At 41.9% G+C, this 21,202-nt stretch overlaps 1 protein-coding gene across 5 annotated transcripts in view; it reads right to left on the reverse strand.

Moving 5' to 3' along the window:
- Window positions 1–21,202, reverse strand: part of PEX5L (peroxisomal biogenesis factor 5 like) — a 225,847-nt gene that overhangs the window by 55,299 nt on the left and 149,346 nt on the right. For 4 of the 5 annotated variants that reach the window (XM_084875553.1, XM_084875552.1, XM_084875551.1 and 1 more), the window contains 3 exons: window positions 12,531–12,728; window positions 8,106–8,229; window positions 6,727–6,829 (listed from right to left, as the gene is read on the reverse strand). In XM_084875553.1, the coding sequence (XP_084731679.1) occupies window positions 6,727–6,829; window positions 8,106–8,229; window positions 12,531–12,728 (425 nt within the window). The remainder of the gene's footprint in view (window positions 1–6,726; window positions 6,830–8,105; window positions 8,230–12,530; window positions 12,729–21,202) is intronic. The other variant, XM_084875555.1, reaches the window with a different exon arrangement.

A 21,202-nucleotide genomic window follows, 5' to 3' on the forward strand; every position in this document is an offset into this window, starting at 1 on the left:
TAGGGGGTGTGCAAGAGGCAGCTGATTGATGAATCTCTCTCATCGATGTTTCTAACTCTCTATCCCTCTCTCTTCCTCTCTGTAAAAAATCAATAAAATATATATTAAAAAAATTATAATTGTGGCCGAAACCGGTTTGGCTCAATGGATAGAGCGTCGGTCTGTGGACTGAAAGGTCCCAGGTTCGATTCCGGTTAAGGGCATGTACCTTGGTTGCGGGCACATCCCCAATATGGGGTGTGCAAGAGGCAACTGGTTGATGTTTCTAGCTCTCTATCCCTCTCCTTTCCTCTCTGTAAAAAATCAATAAAATATATTAAAAAAATTATAATTGTGATCAAAATTATGATTTGAAAATGAATGCACTTGGGGCTGTGATTGTCCTAGCATAACTTTGTTGGCTAATTGCAAAGCCAGTCATTGATAGCTTCTCATAAATTACCTGTACGTTATTACTAAAGGTCTCCCGCCAAAATACACTATAAAAGAGCTCAGCATCGTTTCAAAGGGAATGGAAGGAGAAAAGGGATCTGCTTAACTCTAGGAGAGAAGAATACAACCACTATCAGGCCATGGGTGGCACTATAACAATCGTGAAAAGCATAATCTCTGGAGTGAGACTGCCTGGGGCCAAATCCATTTATTATGAATTGGTGACCTTGGACCAATTAATTTCTAGAATACTCAGTATTCTCATCTGCAAAGTGTATATTCACTTATAGAATCCACATAAGAATTAGTACAGCCCTGGCCGGTTTTGCTCAGTGGATAGATTGTCGGCCTGCAGACTAAAAGGTCCCGAGTTTGATTCTGGTCAAGGGCACATACCTGGTTGCAGGCTTGGTCCCCAGTAGAGGGCATTCAGGAGGCAGCTGATCAATGATTCTCTCTCATCATTGATGTTTCTGTCTCTCTCTCCCTCTACCTCTACCTTCCTCTCTGAAATCAATGAAAAATATTTTAAAAAATTAGTACAATAATTCATGTACATATGCACACAAAAGGATCAGTACCTAGTAAGTGCTCAACAAAACATGGGTTTTGTTATCATCTTTCTTGTTAGCACTTATCAGGTATGACTTTAGAAATACATTTAAAAAAAATATCTATCTGTGCCTAGAGTGCTTTTGTCCAGTGGTTAACGAAAACTACTTGGATTTTTACTGTAGATCAAATCATTTAAACACTTGCTTCATTGAGATGCTCAGATTGTTTTTTTTTCTGAATCAGTCAGCAGACATTTACCATCAAAGGCACACAAAAAAGCTTTACCTCAAGTGTAAAGAGCACATTCTCAGAGCTTTGGGAGCATATGGTTCCTCTCTCCCTCCAACTATGAAATTCTATGTTGTAGAACATCAAGGCAAATCAGTGCTGACTTCAAAAAGAAATGGACAGTCTATTACCATGAATAACTGAACAGTATTTTTGAAACTAGCTTCAAAATGATCAAGCATTAAATTTTGTCTTTTTATTTTCTCTACCCTTTAACCATTAGCCACAACTTATAAATTATTAAATTTGAAAAGGAATTATTATTCCTGCTTTTTGCTAGCATTCTCTTATTTTTTTACTTCAACAACTATTTCTTGAATACCTACTGTGTACATACAGATTTCCTACTGGAAAGAAAATGATTTTTCAGCTTTCTTTCCTTCCTTCTTGCCTTCCTTTTATTTATTTTCCCTCCATCTTTGCTCACTTCCTTCCCCATTGGTGGTAGCTCACTGTGTATGTCCAGGAGGGGACAGGAAATGTGGATGTGGCTCCTGTACTGTCTTCCAACAAGCAAAGCTACATTTTTAGTATACTACCTAACTCTTTCTATTAGACATAACGGTCTTGACACTTCTTGTAGTCAAAACCCTCTTTCTAACTTTTTCACTGCCTTGCTGTCACTTTATAAATAGTAGACATTCAGTCATATTGGTTGTACAGAATAAAATGGAAGCCATCAAGAGTAAGAGTTTGAGAATGAATTTGGTAGGGGGCAGCACAAACTTGTGTTCAGTTTCAGATCAGATGACAATCTTAACTTATCTTAAAGTGCTTCTGGAAGAAAGTGATAAATATTCTTTAAAAATCACTTAACTCATATTAGCCCTATAAATGTAGTAACCAGGCTTGCAATGAGAATGGAAATGGATGGTTTGGGACAGGGGTCCTCAAACTTTTTAAAGTGGGGGCCAGATCACGGTCCCTCAGAGAGCTGGAGGGCCGGACTATATGAACTACTAATCCCTACTGTAACACCTTGGCTGCGCTCACTGCCCAAAAAACCTGGCGGGCAGGATCAGACTCGCCTGGGGGCTGCATGTGGCCCGAGGGCCGTAGTTTGAAGACCCCTGGTTTGGGAGTTCTCTCGGGTGGCTAAGCCTCATGCGGCTGACTCGAGGTTGTGTGTGGTTAAGAACAAGGGCTTTAGAAGCAGATGGGTGTGAACTGAGTGCTGGATCCTCTCCTCCTTGGCTGTATCACCTGGGGAAAATGAGTCTGCTCTCAAAGAGGCATCACTCATCTGAAAATGGGGATATTAATTTCCAATGTTATTTTAACATTTCAAAGAGTAGATTCAAAATATTTCACATTCCACACAGGATGTGTAGAATATGACAGCTGTTAAATGCATTTCCTTTTGCATCACTCCTTTAAAAATGCAGACAACAGCCGAGACCGGTTTGGCTCAATGGATAGAGCGTCGGCTTGGGGACTGAAAGGTCCCAGGTTCGATTCCGGTCAGGGGCATGTACCTTGGTTGCGGGCATATCCCCAGTGGGGGGTGTGCAAGAGGCAGCTGATCGATGACTCTCTCTCATCGATGTTTCTAACTCTATCTCTCTCCCTTCCTCTCTGTACAAAATCAATAAAATATATATATTAAAAAAATGCAGACAACATATCTGCATTTACATCTCCAAGTTTGTATTGTTCTGCTTTGGGACACTACCAACTAGGTGGAATTGTAACTCTGTAGAAGGAATCATTTGCTGTGCCAGAGTCAGTGAAATCAGATTGTTACACGATTGTGACTAAGTATAGAGAGCTTGGCGGCCACACAGTCTCCTGAAGTCCAGCTTCAGTTGGCAGGAGCCTGTCCCGAGCTCTCCTGCCAGTGTCCAGGAGAAGAAATGCTTGAGCCACCATTTAACAGCAGAAGTTGGATTTTTTTTTTTTTTTTACTTTTGCCTCATCACTACCTCAACCCATTTATGGAAAAAGCTAATTTTACACCATTACTTTCTATGTTTTTCTTCAATTCTTCCAATGCTTTCTAATTTTTTAGATCACATGATTTCTTTAAATGTGTAACTCCAGGGAATACTAATTACACAGTTTAAGTGTCAAAAACTATTCTTAAATATATAGAGATTACATAATTCATTATAATCTCTTGTCACTCTGATTAGTGTATTCAAAACACTATTTTGAGGAGACTGGACCATGTCTTTCCTTCTCTCCATCTTGATAAGAATAAAATGAGCCAACATAAGAATTCTTCTCTTTGTGAATTCTTCCATTTTTTAACTCTGAAATATGATTTTTTAAAACATGGCTTGCAAACAGCTGCTTACCTCTTGAGCCTGCCACACTGGATGCTGGCCTGAGAGAGAAGAAAGGATTCCCTGGATTTTCCTGGAACCATCTGAGTGGACGGTGAAAGTTTTGCTGAGCTGAAACTATTTACCTGACTAGCTTACAAGTCAGTTTTAAGTTGAGTTTTTATACTACCTTCATCATTTTATCTACATAAAGAGATCATACATTTAAGAACAGTATGCTCCTGACAGCAAATCATCTTTTTGTCTTCTATTCAAAGTAGATTAATCAGTCTATCCTTTCGCTGCTCCATTTGAACGACTTAGCATTTCAGATGAATATATCCTAAGCTCATGACATTTTCCTAGTTTAACCACAGGATGGAATTAAAACAAAAAGAATGTGAATTTCTTTAGGGAATCTTGATAAAGATTTTTTTAAATATAAATGAAGGGATCCATTCTTTACAAATAATTGGTAACCCTCTAAAAGCATTTGCTATTATTCATCTAGACAGAACTGTCCCAGTTGCATTTTACATTGTTCTGGAGGACAATATCAGGAAGCTCAGACATGTTTTCCAAAGAACATTGTGGGTTTAAAAAATCCTATATAATAGAAGCCTAATATGCAAATTGACTGAATGGCAGAAGGACTGGTCACTATGATACCCACTGACCATTAGGGACAGACACTCAACTCAGGAGCTGCCCCCTGGTGGTCAGTACGCTCTCACAAGGGGGTGGGGTTTTGCCATTCAGCAGAAGCTGGGCTCACAGCTGGTGAGCGCTATGGCAGTGGCGGGAGCCCCTCCCACCTCTGAGGAAGCACTAAGGAGAAGAGAACTAAGCGGTAAGGAGCAGTGAGCAGGAAGGCCGTGAGGAGCAAAGGATCCCAGACTGTGAAGTGGATATCCCCTAAGTGGTCCCAGACTGTGAGAGGGTGCAGGCCAGGCTGAGGGATTCCGCACCCTTCCTCCTGCCCTGAGTGCACAAATTTTGTGCACCAGGCCTCTAGTATTTACATATTTATTGATTTCAGAGAAGAACAGAGAAGAGAGAGAGATAGAAACATCAATGATGAGAAAGAATTATTAACTGGCTGCCTCCTGCTCACCCTCACTGAGGATTGATCTTGCAACCTGGGCACGTGCCCTGGACCTGAATTGAACCCAGTACTCTTCATTCTGCAGGCCAACACTCTATCCACAGAGCCAAACCAGCGAGGGCAGACATTGTGTTTGCTTGAAGGCACATGGGCGGGTCCGTGGTAGGATACATGCATAGTGAGCTCCATGGGCAACCAGGACCCCAGTGATCTCCCACCCATCCCACCCTGTGGAGCAGCCCACCTGTGCCAAGCCTCCCCCTGATGCTGAAACAAACGTTCTAGTGCCAATTCACTGTTCCAAGGATTCCAGTTCTGGAAACAGTACCAATTTCTTTAGTCAGGTCTAAATTTCTAAGGCATTTATCAAGAAACGTTTCTCTAATAAATGCTCTCAATTTGCTTCTTCAAAAGACACATTTAGAATGAGCAAGAGGAAGAAAATACATTTTTCATGCTACACCTATGACTCATTAAGCTTCTCAGGGGTGTTTGCTCCAGAGGGTAGTTGACTTGTTTCCCAGAAGAGTTCTGGGCGCAGTAATGTCCACCCACCTCTTACGGAGGGTGAGGTGTCTGTAGGGGACGCTATTAGTGGCCTGGGAAGGGTGCCAGGGGCCTTCCATTTTGTCTCTCTCCCTGTCCTCCTTAACTCTGTCACTTACTAATTGTGGGTGCAAAGACACTTTTCTTAATCTCACTGTGCCTTAGTTTCCCCACCTAAAAATAAGACTAATATATTAACTTATACAGCCATTTTTTTTTTTCTGGATCAAATGAGCTAATATATACTTAGCATACATTCAATATTATTTTCTATGATCATAATTATCCCTTTATTTCACCTCAGACACTATATTTATCCTTTTAGTTTCAATATCTTATCTAATAAACTCAAGAAAAAATTTCTGGCTTATTTCATGCCACCCATTTTATTTTTCACTAAATTGCAGAGTGCATGAATGTAGACAGATTTCTTAAAAGATCTTTGTGATTTTTAGACCCCTGCTGTACCCTTGTAAAGTGCTGGAATGAATGAAAAGATTGTAGGTGGTAACTAGTTAAAGACAAGCCAGTTACATTGTAGTTGAGACGAGCAGGTCCTATCCCCATCCACTCCCACCAGTGATTATTTGGAAAAGAATTTTTACTTCACGGATACCCTTTGAAGGATCTTTAAAGTGAGGCCAATGATACTTCACAGGATTATTTCAATATTAGAGGTAACACGTGAAAAGTACATAGTAAAGCCCACAGATGGTAGCTTTTACTATGACTATTACTGCTACTCCTCTAATTATTTATTCCTTCCCTGAAATACATTTGAACGTGGCAATCAGGATCCTGATGTGCAAGTACCTTGTTCCACAGGCAGAGATGGAAATGAACATGCAAGCTGTAGTAATTTCCTTTTTTGTACTCTGCTATATCAATAGTGATAATAAGGTACTTGTAATAATAATAGTGATAATAATGGAGTAGTACAGAGTTTATACTGCAAAGTCATGAAACAGTAAATGGTAGAAAAAGAAGGAAGTGCTAAGTACACAGTTAATGACTGACATCATTAACACATTTGTCAGTCAACTATATATACACCGAGTGGCTAGATTATTATGATCTCTGAACGCATAGTAATCTGGCCATTCTGTGTATATCCTATATAATAAAAGGCTAATATGCAAATTGCCCCCTCAACAAGGAGTTCGACCAGCAGACAGGCCGGCCAACTATCCATGTTCCCTCCCCTTGCCAGGCTGGCTGGAACCCACCCATGCACGAATTCATACACTGGGCCTCTAATACATACACACACACATACACACACACACACACACACACACACACACACACACACACACTGAGTGGCCAGGTTATTGTATGTTCAGAGATCATAATAATCTGGCCACACTCAGTGTATATATTTTAAGGACTGAGACAGATAACTGAGTAAGAAAGCACATGCAAAAAAAAAAGGTACAGAAAACATACTTAGAACTTTTTGTGAACATTTAAATAAACTATTTAAGATAGAAATGGTCTATGAGAGAAGAGGGGTTCCTTGAAGAGCTGCTCGGTTACCTGTGTCGGAGGCACTAATTCCAGCTCTGCAGCTGACTCGGCGGCGGCGTTCAGGGCGCTTTTCCCAGCACTGAGTTCAGGCTGGGATCTGTGCTCAGAGGACCTGAGGAGGAACGAAGGAAACCAATACACACTGAGAGGCAGTTAGCTGGAGAGCCAGCCAAGAAACCTAGAGAACTTTGATCATCGAGAGCCACAGGAACGAAACTCTCACCAGAATTTTGATGAAAAATATAACTTTTGTGGGTTTTTATTTTAATAACCATCTTTGGAATTAAAAATATTTATGGTTGAAAGTATTACAGATGTCCCCCTTTTGACCCTATTGACCTCCTCACCCCCTCCCCACCTCAGGCCTACTGATTTGTGTGTCCATATATGCATTTAAGTTCTTTGGAATTTAAGTGGCTGTGATGTGCTAGGTGTTTTATCTCTGATTTAGAATTCAGTTCAAGTATGGCCAAAAAATAAATACATGTAATCTTGTTTTTGTTACAAAAAGTTCTGTTTTATTAAAAAGTATTGTTTTGGAGGTAGATTTTCTCACAAACTATCTCAGGTGTGACTTAATCTTTATAAGAACATGAAATGTCATAATAAGTAGAGATGTGTGAGGGGCAGTAGATTAAAACATGTTGCCCTTTAGAAAGCTTTAAAAATATGGTAAAATTCAGGTAGCCAATTTTCTCATGGCTTCCATGGATTACTCTTAAATAGTACATTATCTGACAGGGATGATTAAGAAAGTCAGAAAAGGTTGCCTGTGTAACCAGAAACATTTACTTTAACTATCATTCATCTAATGTATTGAATACACATGAATGTAAACACACAAAATAGGTATTAACTTATTTTGATAATCTCAATTACATATTTAGAAAACACACATTGATATTATGAACCTACCAGAATCCTTATTGGCTGATTTATTTTTAGCCAATTTATACGGAATAATTCAGTTTTAGAAGGCACAGTAATTAACATCCTATATGATAAAAGTCTAATATGCAAATTGACTGAACAGCGGAACAACCCGTGGGATGACTGGTTAATATGACATGCTCTGACCACCAGGGGGCAGACGCTCAATGCAGGAGTTGCTCTCAGGCCTCAGGCCCCAGGCTCGCCAAGGTGCATGTCAGCAGGCGGGCTCCTAGATTGCCCTGCCTGCCACCCCACAGATTGGCCCTGATCGTTGGTCAGGCCTAGGAACCCTACCCGTGCATGATCTTCGTGCACGGGGCCTTTAGTTGATATATAAGGGGTTATACATGGCACCAAGTATTTGGATTGACTTAACTCATTAGCTATTTCAGCACATGAGAGGAAAATACCATGCAGTGGACACTTGTCTATTTCCTGATACTGAAATACCTTACCATAAGAGTTCTTTCGATCCAGTTCTAGAGGAGCATGATTTTCTCTCTGCCATTGGATGACCCTTGCTACTGCGATCGCCATGAAACTTAACATCGTCCCATTTTTCCAGTTGTGTTTGAATGTCTATTAAGGAGACAGAGAGGGGATGAGAGGGATAGGAGGAGAATATGAGGTGTGGAGAGAAGAGAGACTGATTAAGGTTGAGAGGTGTTATGACAAGTGAACTTCACTCCACTGATGTTTTCAAACCCCAAGACCAATTCTTTAAGGTCACATGAAAATTAAAACATGTGCAGCTAAATAAAAATGAGACCAATTAAGGAAATGCGATTGCGTTTACAGTTAAACAATCAAATTGTTTTACCTGAACTTGTTTCAAGAGCTACATGCCTCCTGCATTCTGTGCGTGAGCCCATGGAACCCCGTGGGAATGAGCACGTGGAGTGCTGGGTCCTGTTGGCCTCTGGCTCAGACTATGGCTTTGAGGCACGCCTGGCACAATTCTGGAAAGAAATTCTGTCTAAAGAGCCTTCTGTAAAAAGGAGGCGACAAGAAACTAAAACACCTTCCACAGCTTTTGTACAGGCTGTGCAGTTTCTAGCCAAAGAAAGGAATTAATGATGGGGTGGAGAGAAAGAAGAAAGCCAAGAGAATGCCAGACCATTTTCTCGCTGTGGCTTCATTCTTCCATCTGACCTAGTGTGTCCTTCTCTCTCATTAACAAGTGTGTGACTGTAAATAAACCACTTAAACCATCTTGGGTCCATTTTTTCCCATTAAGAACTTGGTTTGCTTTCAGTGTCCTCCAAAGTTCTTGAAATGAAACATTTTTTATGACTTCTTACACAGGGCATTTTCTCAAAAGCAGAGAGAGATTTAAGTTTTCTTTACATGTATAATCATTTGCATATTACATAATAAAGAAGTAATATGCAAATGATCATTACGCCATGAAGCATAACGACCTCCTGCGTAATGACCAGATCACGGATCAGCAAGGGGGTGGGGTAGCGAGCTACAAGCAGGCAGCAGAGAGCTACAGGAGGGGGCAGGGCAGCAAGCTAGGAGGAAGAGGTAGGGGGCGGAGCAAGCTACAGGACGGTGGGGCAGGAGTGGAGAGCTGCAGGAGGGTGGCAGCGAGCTACTGGCTATAAGCAGGCAGCAGAAAGCTACAGGAGAGGGCAGGGCAGCAAGTTATGAGGGGAAGTCAGGGTGAGGGTAGTGAGGGAACTACAGGAGTGGGGGGAAGTGGGTGGAGAACTATGGAGGGTGGCAGCGAGCTAATGGTGAGCTACTGGTGCATGGATTTGTGCTACTAGTTGTGTTATATTATAACTAGAGGCCTAGTGCATGAATTCATGCAAGGGTGGGGTTCCTCAGCCTGGCTGGCAATCAGGGGCAATTGGGGCCAATTGGGGCCAGCTGGCCAGGGGAGAGGGACTGCAAGAAGTTGACTGGTTGTGGGAGGTTGGCTGTGGGAGTGCACTGACCACCAGGGGGACAGTTCCTACATCAAGCATCTGCCCCCTGGTGGTCGGTGCATGTCATCGTGAGTGGTCATAACAGTCACTTAGGCTTTTATATATATAGATGTTTGCTATGATCTTTGAGTGAGGGCATCTATATCCATGAATGTGATACCCATTCACAGGCTTCAGACTTTCAAATCTACATTTCCTGCTCAGCGCCCTCTCCCAAGTTATAGATCTATACATTTAACAGTTGATTGGACATCTCCACAGAGAAATCCCAATTTCCCCAAATACATGGTAGGGCAAATGTAGGCTTACAATTTTAAGTACACAAAACACAGATTATTCTTGTATTATCATTTGTCGATTATTACATTATTTTCGATATGAACAACTATAAACCTACTTTTGCCCCATCCTGTAAAACAGGTTCAAAACAACTCCAGAACTTCCACCTTGACTTCCTGCCTCCCCCTGTCCTTTTCGTATCCTCATCACAGAGGTCGCACATTCTGTATGTCTTCATTGTTGGCATGCACGTGTCTACTTGGTCCACAAGTCCTCCTACTTCCACTTCTTTCTCTACACATCCTCCAGAAAAAAAACAAGGACTTTCCTTGGTCTATCTGAATTGCTAACATCACCATGCTTCTGCTTTGGGGCCATTGTTAAGTAAACAGATGTCCTTGGAGACAGGTGCTGCACTATGGAGACAGTCAATCTGATACCTGAGACAGCTGCTGAAGGACTCACGGGCAGGGAGCAGCTATGGTGCGCAGAGGCTGGACAAAGGCATGATTCACATCCTCGGTGGGATGGAGCCAGGGCCCTGGAGACTTCATTATGCTTCCCAGAATGGCATGCTATTTAAAACGTAGTAATTGCTGATTTCTGGAATTTTCCATTTAACATTTTTGGACTGTGATAACTGACACTTCAGAAAAGCAAAACTGCAAATTCGGGGGACTCTACTGTAGTGCATATTTTATTATAGTCAATTAATCATTTTTCTATCTCCCTGCGAAAGCATAAACTTGTTAAGTGATAATGTAAGCTTAACGAAGGCAGAGAGCTAATATTATTTATCTTTGTATAACTAGCCCATAGTATGGAACTCGGTGGGCATTCAGAGAAATGTTTACTGAACAAATGAATAAATTAATTCATGACCATCTAAAATGTACACGTTGCAGTGCTTGGCAACTCCACATATCTATCCCCTTTAATCTTCACAACCTATGGATAGGTTACTAATATGCTATTTACCCACACACATAGGTATACACATACACACCAGTCAGTCTCAGCCTGGAGAGATACATGCTCCCTTCGGCTTTCTAAAATGCCTGCCATCTTCATTCTCCTGAGAAAGGAGAGTTTAATTTGACTGGTTCCATAAGCTGAGGTTAAGCGCTCCTTTCTCAGGGAGATGTATAGTGGTTAAAAGTATGGGCTTTGAAGTTAAATGGAGCAAGCCTCAAATTTCAATTCTTCATACTAACTGAGATCTTGGGAAAGTTATTTAAATTTGAAAACCTGGTTCCTCACTTATTTCAAAGAGTTGGGATGAATGAAAGGACTAATATATATTAATCATCTACACTAATAAAAGAGAAACATGCAAATTAACCATCACTCCAGTACACCCACCAGCCAATCAGGAGGGAATATGCAAATTAGGAGGACAAAGATGATGGCCGCCCACCTGCTCCAGGATCCGAGTGGCCAGGCAGGGCAGGATGCCTGCTATGAGAGGGAGGACAGGGGGCGAAGGGATCTATAGGAGCAGCACTCTGGCCACAGCAAAGATGAAGACTGCAAACTCCAGAGTCTGCAGCGAAGAGGAAGATGGCAGACTCCAACTGGAGTCTGCAGCAAAGATGGCAGACTCTGGCTGGAGTCTGCAGCAAAGAAGAAGGCAGCAGACCAGAGCAAAGATGAAGAAGGCAGATTCTGGCTGGAGTCTGCAGCAAAGGTGGCCAGGGTCCTGGGTGCTGGAGGAAAACTGATGCTGGAAGCCAAGGGAAGGAAGGTCTATTGCACAAAACTCTTCTTACAATGGGCCTCTAGTATATTTATAAAAGCCTAAGCAACTGACTGACCAACTGACTGACCAAATGACTGGTCTCTATGATGCACACTGACCACCAGGGGACAAGATCAGGCTCCCTTCTATCTGGATTGGGCCTGTAGGGATTGGGCCAAAACCGGCCATCTGACATCCCCCAAAGGATCCCGGATTACAAGAAGGTGCAGGCCAGGCTGAGGGACCCCATTGGTGCATGAATACGTGCACCTGACTTCTAGTTACATATATTAGCACAGTCCTCTCCTCTCCTCTCCTCTCCTCTCCTCTCCTCTCCTCTCCTCTCCTCTCCTCTCCTCTCCTCTCCTCTCCCCTCCCCTCCCCTCCCCTCCCCTCCCCTCCCCTCCCCTCCCCTCCCCTCCCCTCCCCTCCCCTCCCCTCCCCTCCCCTCCCCTCCCCTCCCCTCCCCTCTCTCTCTCTCTCTCTCTCTCTCTCTCTCTCTCTCTTGGCAAATGAGAATTTAAAAGGCAAGCTTTGAAACTCTTCTTTCCTCTTGCTCTTATAGTGCAAGGGACGGGCTCGCTGGGAGAAGTGGAAACTTCCAATTGGAGAAGCTCTCCTCAGTCGTACGCGAGGCTGGCTTCTGAACTGGCTTGCTGGCTTCCTAACCCTAATCTCCTGCCCCGCTCTTTCCCCTGGCTCTTTTTAGACTGTACTAGAGTGAAACAGTCATGTCTGATTTTCATTCCAATGCCCAGTATGGTGCCTGCCATCTATCAAGATCTCAATACATGCGGGTTGAATGATAAATGACTGAATCCCTATCAGTTATGCAAAGCCACTTAATCCAAGCGCAAAAGTCATGGTGGAACTTGCTTGTGTCAAGGCCAGGGTGAGCAGCAACAGACACTTAGCTACTGCCTCACCTAAATCTAAGGACGCTGTCTCCGGGCCTCGAAGAGGCTGCTGGCTTCTCTGTTCGGCCTCCGCCCCGATGAGATCGGCGCCATCAGCCTTCTTCTTGAGGGATCCGGTTTTCGACGAGGCCTCCAGCTTCTTGGCTTTGGTCTGGGTTTGCGAGACGGGTTCACTCAGGTCAAGGAGGTCTAAGCCTGTGGTCAACACTGTGAGAGACGAGAGAGGTTAAGACGAGCCCACTCAGGGCTCTGAAGTTATTTTTTTAAAAAGGAGGCTTCCGTTGCATGCAGAAGGAATTTGTGTTTGTAGTGTAGATTAGAAGCACCAAATTGAGTTAGCTCACTACTGATTTATAAAGACAGTCTGCATTTACACGGGCATGTTGGCTGCCTGCTCTTTTTATTTTGCACGGTATAAATCCGCAAAGTGGGGTTTAGATCAGCCCTCACCGGTAATGAAGGTTTGAATTGAAATTAAAGTGATGAAATTGAATCTGAGTGCAGGTACCATTTGACTTGGCTTTGCTTGATTTATAGAGGTTTATTTTAGAGTGCAGTTTTTTCCCCAGAGAAGAGTCAATCTATCCTTTTCAGAGATATGCTTACGCAACAGCTAGGAGGATGACTTGGTCAAGTTTCTGAATGTCTTTGTCTTAGCTGCAAACGACTAAAGCAAACGCTACATAAAAGAATGCTGCTAATTATCTTTCATTTGATTAAGCAATTCAATCAGAAAATGGCTTGCTGTTTGGGCTCATCTGGAGAGGTGTTTTATAATCCATAGTTGATGAATAGGTACACATGTTAATGACTCTGCTGCTTAATATGCAAATTTAAGTTTCAATGTAACAAATCATAAAACGGGTAGACTTTAACTTCCTGGCAAGTTGATTACATTGTATTAAACACCGTAACATAGGCAGCAATAATAATTTGTTCAAGCGCGAACGAGGCAAATGAGAATTTAAAAGGCAAGCTCTGAAACTCTTCTTTCCTCTTGCTCTTACAGTGCAAGGGACCAGCTCACTGGGAGAAGTGGAAACTTCCAGTTGGAGAAGCTGCGCTCAGCCGTGCCTGAGGCAGGCTTCTGAACTGGCTCGCTGGCTTCCTGGCCCGGGACCTCCTCACCCAGCTACCTTAGAAACACCACCAAAGGGACAGTAACGCTCCCGGAGTTAGCCCTTTCCAGCACCCTCTATAAGGACCGCACCCCTCCTCTTTGGTCTCCCAGCTTTTCCTTTCGGTAGGAAATGGATTTTTGTTGATGTCTCAGCTCTCCTCCATCTGCTTTCCCCTTGCACTCCAGGCAGGTTCAGGGCTCAAATGGGCTCACAATCCAATCAGGATTTCTTTTATAAATTTAAAAAAAAAAATTTTTATTGCTTTTAGAGAGGAAAGAAGAGGGGGAAAGAGATAGAAACACCAATGATGAGAGAGAATCATTGACTGGCTGCTTGGTACATGCCCCACACTGGGGATCAAGCCTACAACCCAGGCTTGTGCCCTGACCAGGAATCGAACCGTGACCTCCTGGTTCATAGGTTGACACTCAGCCACTGAGCCACGGCAGCTGCACAGGATTTCTTTAGTGCGGCACTGTCCTCATGAGTTATGCGTCCCTATGGGATCCTTAAGACAGTGTGCCAAGCTTTATTCTCCATGATTTTGTCTTCTGATTTCAATGACAAATCACAGTGGTTGCATGTTGATGGTGAAGTAGAAGGACCTGCCTGTACCACTGCTTAGCTGTGTGGTTTGGAGTAAGTTTCTTGACCTTGGTTGTGAGCACATCCCCAATGGGAGGTGTGCAGGAGGCAGCTGATCGACATTTCTCTCTCATCAATGTTTCTAACTCTCTATCCCTCTCCCTTTCTCTCTGTAAAAAAAATAATAAAATATATTTTAAAAATTATCTATCTTTAAGGCATGATACAGAGATTTAATTTGTTTAAATTTGTAAATAGATTGTGTGAAACAGAAGGCATACTATAGGCACTGGATCAATGTTATTGTCATTCTTTGGTGGCCAATGCATGATGCTTTTCTTCCCTTTTCCTTTTTGTTGATCTCCTCCTAGTTTCCCTGATCCTTTCTATTTCAGGCAGGAACCAGCTCCAGACACTGACAGAAAGAGGAAAAACCACTGGGAATAAAGTGGAGGATGAGACAGAGATAATGGTTCTACAGAAGATGCTATGAGCTCCATTTATCATAAAATGGTCTGAAAGTGTCAGCTTATCTCATCTGAGTGTTCTGATGAGATGGGAGCCACTTTCCAATGCAAAGGCGGGCTGGGAGCTGAGGAGTATTTCGTGGCTAGCAGGAACCTGAGCGTGGGGAGAGAAGTGGCTTTCAGAGTGGAGCGGCCTGATTTGATGGCTACGATTTAAGCGTGGCACGCAGCCCAGATAGGGGAGAACACCACACATGTCCTATCCTTTGAATGTTTAATCAAAAATTTCTAAGCCACTGGTGTGTCAGCAGGGATTCTAGGCCAGTGGTCTGCAAACTCATTAGTCACAGAGCCAAATATCAACAGTACAACCATTGAAATTTCTTTTGAGAGCCAAATTTTTTAAACTTAAACTATATAGGTAGGGACATTGTTATTAACTTAATTAGGGTACTCCTAAGCTGGCCTTTGCTAAAAACTCAAGGGGCCAAAGAGCTGCAGTTTGCCGACCACTGTCCTAGACCCATGATTTCTTTCTAATAGGAGGAAAAGAAGTGGAAAACAGTCTCTGGAACACCATATACGTCTTCCTATTGATTGTAAAAACAATTAGGAATCAGTCACTTGCTCCCACATTTATTTAAGAAGCAATTTATATAGGACTTGTCTACTTGTATATAGGAAGTACGCTTGCTACGAATAGTAACAGGTGAATATTAATTTAGTTCCATATCTGCTTCTCACCATTCAGAATAAATGAATTATTAAAATAGTGAATTTCGAATTCAAGCTTGGCTCAGTAACATTCTTTCCCTCTCCAAACTGTCCTCAGCACTTTCTGTGTTTGTTCTGAGCCCTCTCTCTCTCTCTTTCTCTCTCTCTTTTTCTCTCTCTCTCTCTCCCTCCCTCCCTCCCTCTCTCTTTCTTGCTTTGTTCTTCTCCCAGCAAATGGGAAACAAATAAGAGGCCTTACTTGCTACCCAGTCGATGAAGGCAGTGGCCTGAGTTGTATAGAAAAGGTTGAAGCTGAGAGAATCTCTGGAACCACAATTCAAAAGCATAGAAGGATGGGTGCAGCTTTTCACGTTTTGGAGAAAGATAAATCCACATTTTAGGGTGCATGCATGTGGGCTGCGAAGACTACCTTGGCACAGAAGCGGGTGACTACTCTGCTGATTTTCTTAGCCCAATTTAAAAGATTCTCTTAGGCGTAATGAAGGTCGGGGTTTTAGAATCTGTGTGTTTCAGTTAAGATAACCAGCTCTTATAGTGGATGCAAAAATGCATGTGTGCAAGATGTGTGTGTGTGTGTGTGTGTGTGTGTGTGTGTGTGTGTGTGAGAGAGAGAGAGAGAGAGAGAGAGAGAGAGAGAGAGAGAGAATGGGGCGGGGAAGAGAGAGGGAAAAGGGAGAAAGAGAGAGAGAGGCTTGATGATGCTGTGGCTTTGGAGATGGAGGAAGGGACCACAAACAAAGGAATTCCAAGTACCCTGTAGAAGTCTGGAAAGTTAATGAAATGAATTCTCCTTTAGAGCCTCCAGGAGGAATGCAGCCCTGCCAACACCTTGATTTTAGGCCTGCTGACTTAGAATCGTAGGGTGATACATTTGTGTTGTTTTAAGCTACTAAATTCGTGGTAATTTGTTACAACAGGAAACGCAAACACCTGATAGTACACTGCCCATAAGAGGGTTCAAACACAGGCCCTGCCACTCCCAAGTGTGTGTCCTTCCCCACTCCTCTTTAGACTTGACTTGAACCTGGAGGCAATGTGCTAATTCTATTGATGTGGCTTTGATTATTTTCTGTTTAGTTCCCAATTATTTGGCAGATTGGGTAGTCTGAGGCGTAATTTAAATAGTAGGCAATTCCAGAAACTTTTGTTTTTATAACCTAATTTCATTGGGTGACATTTCCTGAAGATAGAATACATACGTATTTGTGCCCATCTATTTCAAGGACACCTGCTTGAGGATCACATCCTGTGGAACTGGAGGACTTCCTCAGGGCATGGCAGATGTTTATGAATATGAGATTACATGGGCCCTGGAAGGTGAGGCTGCTTAAAACAGTGAGAATAAAATAGCACCTCTAATGAAGCTCTGATTTGATACTTGGATGGGACACACAATGCTATTAACACCACTACAGTATAATGAGCCTCGGGCTTTTAATGAATTTCTCTAAAGAAATACATCTGCCTGGAATGGTCAGAGAGGATGAATCACGGGACAACCCTGACGTGCAGTCACAGAACATGCTACAGGGAGCCCGTAGGGTCGCGGTTCTGTTCTGTAAGATTTATTTAGCATAGTGGCTTCCAAGCAAAGTTCTTCCAGGAAGATTTTGCCAGGGATGTGAAATAAGATAAATTAGACCCAAATAATTTAAGCAACTTTTGCCTTTTTATTGGAATATGGAATTAATGCTACTTCCCAAATTTCTATGTTCCCTCCAGAGGCACGCCATTTGGATCATGACTACTTGGGGTCCATAAAAATTCTATACAACAATGGTTGCCAACTGGTGGTCCGTGGACCACTGGAGGTCCATGTCTGAAAGTTTGGTGACTGCTGCTATATAATAAAAGCCTAATATGCTAAGCTTCTGGTTGTCTAGTTGGCCATTCAACCAAGCAAATGACCTACTAAGGCCACTCAACCACTCTCCATGATGTGCACTGGCCACCAGGGGGCAGACAGTTGATTGATCAACCAGTTGCTATGACATGCACTGACCATCAGGGGGCAGATTCTCTGACCTGTAGGTTAGCTTGCTGCTGGGATCTGGCCCATTGGGACTCAGCAAGACAGGCCGGACATGCCCTGGAGCCCTCCTGCGGTACCTCCCTATCTGGCCAACCTTCTGGGTCCCTCTGCCCTGATTGTGCACCGGTGAGGTCCCTTGGCCTGACCTGTACCCTCTCGCAATCTGGGACTCCTTGGGGGATGTCGGAGAGCCAGTTTTGGCCTGATGGCAGAATGACTGGTCGCTATGATGCACACTGATCACTAGGGGGCAGACGCTCAAGGCAGGAGTTGCCCCCTGGTTGTCAGCGCACTCCCACAGGGGAAGTGGCTGGTGGGGGCCTCTCCTTTCCTCCACGGGAAGTGGGCCTAAGCTATCAGTCAGTCATCCCTTCGAGGACTCATGGACTGCGAGAAGGCACAAGCTGGGCTGAAGAAACACCCTCTCTCACGCCCAACCCTGAATGTATGAATATCATGCACTGGGCACTGGGCTTCTAGTATATTTTGAAAATATTACACTAATTTTTGCAGTTAAAATATTTAATTAGCTGGGTGGAGGTCAATTGGGGAAAAGGAGACATAAGTAAAACTTTAGACAATAAAAAAAGATATTTAATTAGGTGTGTTTTGGAATTGTGAATTTTGTTAAGAGTTCTTCCGTTACACATAGGAATCTCTTGTACTATAGGTATTATCTATAGGCCCCATATCAAGGCATGAGATTACTATTTTTTAAACCATGAAAAATCTTTTTTATATAGTAACTGTCTACCTATTGGCTCAGGTTTATGGATACAATTCTTTTAGATTATATATATTGATAAATGCAAACCAAGTAACTATTTTTGGGGGGTTTTAGAAGGATTCCTGTAATTCAACATATACTAAATTTTTTTTGGGGTGAATACAGACAAGTTATTATTGCAAGACTTGTAGTAATTATTTGCCCTAAATATAGTAATAATTTGCCCTTAACATATCTATTGTATAGTTACTTTCAGAACATTTGATATATGCATCTGTGTATAATTTATTTGCCATTTTTAACTCTAGGATATTAGCAATGATCTTGGCCTACCTACCACTTTGGATACAGTTTGAGAAGGTCAAAGAATTAGCTATCTACCTAGGTTACAGATAAGTTAAAGATGATTTAGGTGGTTAATAGTAAAGAAAAAAAAAAAAGAAAACATCCTTATTTGATCAGCTTGAAATTGTCATCATTGGATGACAAGAAGTGTGTAGAAAAACAAGCAGAAAGTAAAGTTCACTAAAATACTTAAGAAAAAATTATAATTTAGAATGCCTATGAGGCAAAAAGATTGTTTTGTTCTTTTACGGTTAGTAAAAGCACCTCTTCCAAACATCATTATTTAACTGATGTTTGGAAGAGGTGAATATTTCCTATATTGTTTATTTTGTGTTAATTTATATAAGAACTATATTCCTTAAACATTTAAGTAAATGCCAGGATGGCAGCACACTGACTTTAACTTTTCATTAGAAGAAAATAGTCAGAACAAATGCTTCTCAACTTAATATAAGGTTCTTCAAATTTCAGCTTGATTGACTTGGTACAAACATGAAGCAGGGTTTCTTCCACATTTTACTCCCAGTTTGTTTAACATCCCTTTGAAGTGTAATGCCTACAATGTCATATACAATGACTGTCCTAATTTCTCAATGTGATTTCATACTATTCTATGAAATGACAATGTTCCACTTTAAAATGATTATTTCTATTAAAAATTTGGAAAAAAAAATGGTAACTCTATCTCCTGCCTAAAAACTTTAACTTGTAAAATTATTGGAACAAATTAGAATTCTTTCCAGGATGCTTGAATGCTAAAACAATTTTTTTTTGTTTAAAGATGTGAATTAGGCTACATATTGAGACATAAACTATAGTTTTGTAATAATTATAAAAAAGAATTATGTTCCTTAGGAATTAAAAACATATAGTGTTTCTGCCCTGAGATGGCGTAGGGCCTACCTACTGGTATCCTTATAAAAAAGGGAAACTTTTAGATTTTTTCTTCCCCAGAAAAAGACATACACAGGAAGAATTCAGGGGAAGATTGCAGTTATGCTGCCACAAGCCAAGGAGCTACCAGAAACCAGAAGAGAGATCCTTCCCAAGTACCTTCAGGGAAAGAATGGTCCTACTGACCTTGATTTTGCAGTTCTGGGTTCCAGAACTGGGAGATAACACGTTTCTGTTGTTTAATCTATGGAGTTTATGATATTTTGCCATGGCAGTCCTAGAAAACTAATAATAGAGGCAATACTGTAGGTATTGGGATTGCAGGAGGTGACGCATCCTTTTGACATTTTCCTCCAATATTTCACAGGTCACTCCACTGTTAGAAAAACCAAGGTGAAAGTAGCTTTTGAGCCAAATAACATGTTGCTCTTTCTGGTGGGCTCTTCCTAAGTGACTCAGTTGTAGCATTCTCTGGATTCTTCTGGGCGCAGCTCTACACTTTTGGAGGGGAAGCTCCAGTTTCAGAGCTCAGGAGGATGACTCTGAGCTGATAGCATGTGAATTTACCAAATTTCCTGCCTACAACACAGCAAACACCATTCCATTTGCTTGATTACTCTAAGTGACAGCTGAGTGCAGGAAATGATTGCTTTGGTGTGACATATGGAAAGTTAATGCATTTGAAAAGAGAAGTGTTGGGTGTCTGGCTTTTTAACTGATAGCTAACAGGAATGGTAATTAATACCTGTGAGAGCTCACTTGGTGTTAAGACTTACATAGATTGCTTCGGTTAGTCTTCCCAAATAACCTAGGGGATCTAGATCTTACCATTAGATGGATGAGGAAGCAGATCTAGTTAAGCAACTTGTCCGAGGACACTGAGCTGCTAAGTGGCCGAGCTGAGATTTGAAATTATGAACTTTGACCCCAGAGACTGTAGACAACACTCCCACAAAAGTGTCTCTGTCTTGTGTTAGTTACTTTCGTTGTAATTTTTAGCATCTGTTTAAAAAAAAAAATCACAATTTCCTTCACCTGTGGTTTTGTTCACATAAGCGTACAATGAAAATATAGCAGGCAACAGCCAGCTGAGGACATGATGGGAGATGGAAGGAATTTAACAAGACAGGATGTGATTATCACCTCCTTTCTCCTCAAATTCTCTCCTGCAAGCCAACATAACCTTTGTTCTCTGATTCTGAACATCATTTTCTCATTCTAATTTGAACAACATGCCTCTGAATGTGAATGCAGACTGAATGAAATAAATGCTAAAAGCTGCCTCTGATATCGAAGGTGAAAATTAGCTTTTGAGTCAAATCTTTTGTTGCGCCCTCAGGGTGGGCCCTACCTGAGTGACTTAGTATCGGTGAGAATTGGAAAATGCGGAGGGTGCTTGAGGAGGTGGCATTCATACCTGCTGCCTCCTACTCCCTCCCTGGATGAAACCTGTTAGTGCCTGTAATATCCCAAGCCTCTAGGACATTTTAATTGTCATTTCAATCCACCCAAAGGGGTAGCCTATATTTTTATTTTACTCGACTTTTGCCATACAAAGTATTTCCCCGGCAGAACTTGAAAACCCTTACTCTGAAATAGATGCTTTTGTTTTAAAGATTTCCTAATGTGATGTGACTTGAGAGGAAATGTAAATATGAAAATATATATGGAAAAACCATTCATTTCTAATAGTGGCATGCTAACATTGATTGTGTAATATACAGAGTGGCCAGATTATCATTATCTCTGAACGCATAATAATCTGGCCACTCAGT

The sequence above is a fragment of the Pipistrellus hanaki genome (assembly GCF_964339955.1).
Source record: "Pipistrellus hanaki genome assembly, chromosome: 2".
NCBI lineage: Eukaryota > Metazoa > Chordata > Mammalia > Chiroptera > Vespertilionidae > Pipistrellus > Pipistrellus hanaki.